Here is a 4,378-nt window from a genome sequence, read left to right on the forward strand (position 1 = left end):
TAACTGTATTCTTAATAACTTTTACTAGATAATGATGAGTAAATATTACATGAATTTGCAGCATTTAAATTTACTTAACAAACGTTAGTGCAAATTGTTACGAGGATTTTTTTCAAGTAAATTTTACAAGTTATTTTTTTTAGTGTAGGAGCTCCTGTTGAGTCTGCGTGGGTCTGGATTATTTGCCTGCAGGGTCGGTGGTTTCACTGCAGAAATGTTGATGACGCTGTTGTTTCTCAGCAGAGCCCAGCCGGGTTTCCCTCAGCTCAGCTGACACACAATTAATAACCAGACATATGGAGTCAATTTGGTGCCGTCCCTCAGTGAGAAGCAAACAGTTGTGAACACACGCAGAGCATGTGTTCCCCGGGGAAGAGACACGGCGGCTTCAAAATCCACTCATTCACACCACAGAGCTGTTGTTAGTCCTTCTATAATTGTTTTGTTTTTATCGTCAGTGTGTTTGGACTGAAACAGCAGAATTTGTTCAAACATTCAGGTGTCCTCATTGGTCTTCTAAAATTGTAGCAAATGACAGGTTTGTTGTGTTATTTGCATTTATTTGCTTATTTATTTGTCAGTCTGTATTCCGTCTCTCAGTCATGAATGACTGAAGATAAACACCAGATCGTCACATCTCTGCAGCAGCATTGAGTACAACAAATGGACCTTTTTGTTCCTTTTTTAGGCTCCTCTATGACACTCAGTGAATGGGGTGGATGGCTGGGGGGGTGCACTTGGTCGTTGGCGGTGTGGTGGRGTGGTCATGGGCATGGCTTCTCTGTGGCGGGGGGCTGGCCGGGCGTCCTGGTGCGGCCCGGGCCGGGCCTTGGCTACCTGCTCCTCTCCACCTCAGAATGATTGGGTCTACCTCCTGGGTTCGGGTGTGTGCTGCCTCCAGTAGGCGGTGGGTGCATGTCCTGGACCTGCGGGGTATAGAGTGTGTATCGGGGGTATGAGTGGAATGTRGCGTCCTTGTATGTCTTTGACTGAGTGGGGGTGAGGGTGAGGGTAGGATGGTGTGATTGTGTATGTTTGGGTATTTGTCAGGTTGCGGTCTGGGCTGCCCCTCCTGCTGGTTTATCTGGGGGGCCCGCTGCTACTCGGCCCCCCGGTGGGGTGTGTGGCTGGCCGCCGGCATGCTGGAGGTTCCCGGGGTCTGGGGCTGGGCGCTGGGGTGTGTGCCGGCCTGGCATGGTGACTGCCTGCTGGGGCTCGGGACCTCTGGACCTGTCGTGCTTTGGCCTGGAGGGGGTGCACCTTGGGGGCCCGGACCTTTGTGCCCTTTCCTGGATCTGCTCTGGTATGGCGGGTGCCCGTGGGGCCCATGAGTTTGTCACTGCTGGCCTCGGGGGCTGTGCGTGTGGTCGCTGGGTGGACTCTCCCAGTTCTCCCCTATGGTCTGATCTGGGGGGTGGGTGGGCGGATCTTCCCGTGCGGGTGGGTGCCCCTTGGGGCTCTGCGCTCGGGATCCCTCTCGGGCCCTTGGGCTCTGGTCTTCCCTATGTCTGCCTCGTGTCTTGGGGGTTGGGTCTCGGTCCTCCACAGTCACTATTAAATATTCCATTGGAGAAATCTTGTATATACACGCATGTTCACAACTGCTCACAAACAGGTGTTCTGATCCGGGGGGTTCTGACTGGTCAGTGAGTGTGTATATATGTCTGTGTGTTTATACGGACAATATTTATGAACGTAGGCATGTACTGTATGTTTGTATATCTTTATATATGTGTGGGTATGTGTATATATTTATATATGCCCTCCATGTATCTATCCATTTATTTTTCAGGTGAGCGGACAGATGTTGGGTGTGTGGTCCTGTGTTTTGTTGGTGTATATTTAATATAATCCTAATCACTATTTCAGTCTTTCTATCTTTCTAATTACTTCTCTCTCTGTTTTTCTCTCTCTATTTTCTCTTCACTTAAAAAAAGTCACTGATGATGAAGAAATAAATAAACTAAATAAACTAATATTTAGTTTTGTTTTCTACTGAAGTGACACAAAAAAAGACACTCAGTGAGTGAACAGAGGCGGCGAGGGGGGGTTGAAGCCGGCCCACCCCCGGTGCACCTTTGTGCCACAAAGTGAGGCAGTAACTGAGCTGAAACGGCCAACATGTGACGAAGAAAGCTGAAGCTCAATGATGTAATGAAGAGAGATGTGTTCTGTGAGACCAGCTGGTCTTGGGATCCAACAACAAACAGACTTAATTCAGAGGGAAGATCCATAACGATGCAACCTTTTATTCAGTTTTTTAATTAATCACTAAACTGAGTTCATTCATCATGTTTTGAAGAGGCAGACGTCTGTCACACATTTAATGTGTTGATTTCCACATCAAGCTGAGTTCTGTTTCACGTCCACGATGCTCACTTCATTTCTGAAAGCTCACGTCTGAGCGGGATATTCCCAGCTTCATCTGTGATTTATAAACAGCCATAGGAAGCATGAAGACCGACCGGTCTGTAAACATTTCACAGGAGACTCCTTAATAAAACTGTGGAGGAGTACAAAATAATCCCAGACTAATCTAAAATTACTGTGATGGATTATATCCAGTCTCAGTTGAAAGGTTGGAGTGTGACATCGTCAACAGGTTGTGTAGAAACTGTCTGTTCAGTCATGTAAAGTCCAACTTCCTGTGACTTGTGTGAACTTTATGTTTTTAATGTAAATTTGTGTTCACATTGACGTAAAAAGACAGAACTCACTGTTTTGTGTGATGGAGGCCACGCCCGTCTCCCAGCTGCTCTGACTTCTGTAATCTGTTCAAACACACAAACAATATAAACACGTCAAAAACACTCCTATTCCTGTAAAGAAAATAAGATTATAAAGCATTGATGCTGGAAAGAATAAAAGTAAAAAGGTTTTCTACGACTTGTGAGTATGTAGATTTATTTGTATTTTTTTTTATTTATTCTCAGATTTTGCTTATGTATCCGATGTCTGTTCATAAAATCCAGTGTTTGAAAAGTGATATGAAAGACAGAAAAACAAAGAGGTTTTAAAACCAGAGGCCTGCATGTCTCCCACCAAGGTTGAGGATGACTCTCAGCTATACTACCACATGATCTTCACCCCATCTGCAAATCTGAGTTTGTTGCAAATGTTTTTTAAGCTTCCTGAGATTAGCAGGCTGTGCTGGCCATCTTCACCTGTTGATCCATTGATGGCTTTCTGAGAGTTTTATTAAAACCATGGGACAGTTTCTACAAACCAACAGTTGAGGCCTGTAAAAAAGGATGACCCTCAGCTGCCAAACCAAATTTTAGCTTAAAATCTATAAAACTGACTGAGTTATAAAAATCTTTTGTGTGTTAGCCGATGCTGTGGCAGCCATTTTGAATGGGAATAACTCCTAAAGTTACTCAGACAATCACCTTCCATTAAAATCAGGACATATGACAGACAGGTGAGTAAAAAAACAACGTGTTGACGGTTCATCAGAGGACGGTGTGATCCTGCAGAACTCTTGCTGCAGTGTTCTGGATCAGCTGGAGGATATTTTAAATTTTTCTTTTTTTAAATACAGCATTAACAGCAGTAATCGAACCTTTGTGTCACAAATACGTCAAACTGTTTCTCAGCATCACTTTGAGACAAAAAGCTCCTGATTTTAGAAAGATAAAAGAGGCAGATTTTCATTGATTTTAGAGAAATAAAAATGAAAGAAAAGAAAATACTACCAGCCTAAACATAATTGTGTTTTATTTCTGCAGAAATTTATATTAAAAAAACTAAAATAACTGACATATTTAGGCCAATAAATACTGGCCCACATCATGGGTCTGATCAGCTCCATGCGGCTCAAAGGTTTTTCAACATGAAAATCAAAACCTTTATAACCACGATAGAAAAACACAAGCATCTTTTCTTTTAAGAATTAGAGCATTTTTCATAAAAACTTTAATAAAATTGGAAACAAATTACAATTTTTGCTTTTTGTTTGTCACGATTAACAAAAAAGCCCAGTTTTTTGTAGCTTCACTCTGTAATTTCTTATTTTTTTTAAAATATTTCAAAACAAGATAAATCATTCAGTTTCAAGACGTGCAGATTAGAATAATCTGAGCATGAAAAGGTTTCTTTTTAAATTATTTTGCAGCCTCTCCTGCTTCTTCCTCCTCTAAATAAAATCTGTCCAGAGACACAAAATCTTCAGCTTCAAATAAACACACCGAGCCTTCAAGTGTTGAAACACAGAAACACTTTTTTATGATATTAAATAAAGATCTGTAATAAGAACTTGTGACTGTTTTACTGCAGAACAAAGAAAAAGACTTTTCTCTAAAAGAAAAATGAAACATTTTCTTTGTCTTTGTGGAGAAAAACAATTCTCTCCTTTAGTAATAATATTATAAATAACAAT

General features: G+C 42.0%; 1 protein-coding gene across 1 annotated transcript in view; it reads right to left on the reverse strand.

The window, feature by feature from the left end:
• The window catches only part of LOC106532056 (paired box protein Pax-6), a gene marked incomplete at its 5' end in the record, with an annotated part of 44,586 nt that extends 41,815 nt beyond the window's left edge, over nucleotides 1–2,771 (reverse strand). Inside the window, 1 exon segment of the mRNA XM_014028039.1 lies at nucleotides 2,718–2,771. Within this exon segment, the coding sequence (XP_013883493.1) occupies nucleotides 2,718–2,771 (54 nt within the window).
• Between the last annotated feature and the right edge of the window lie 1,607 nt (nucleotides 2,772–4,378).

Source organism: Austrofundulus limnaeus, unplaced genomic scaffold, assembly GCF_001266775.1.
Source record: "Austrofundulus limnaeus strain Quisiro unplaced genomic scaffold, Austrofundulus_limnaeus-1.0 Scaffold713, whole genome shotgun sequence".
In the NCBI taxonomy this organism is placed as follows: domain Eukaryota; kingdom Metazoa; phylum Chordata; class Actinopteri; order Cyprinodontiformes; family Rivulidae; genus Austrofundulus; species Austrofundulus limnaeus.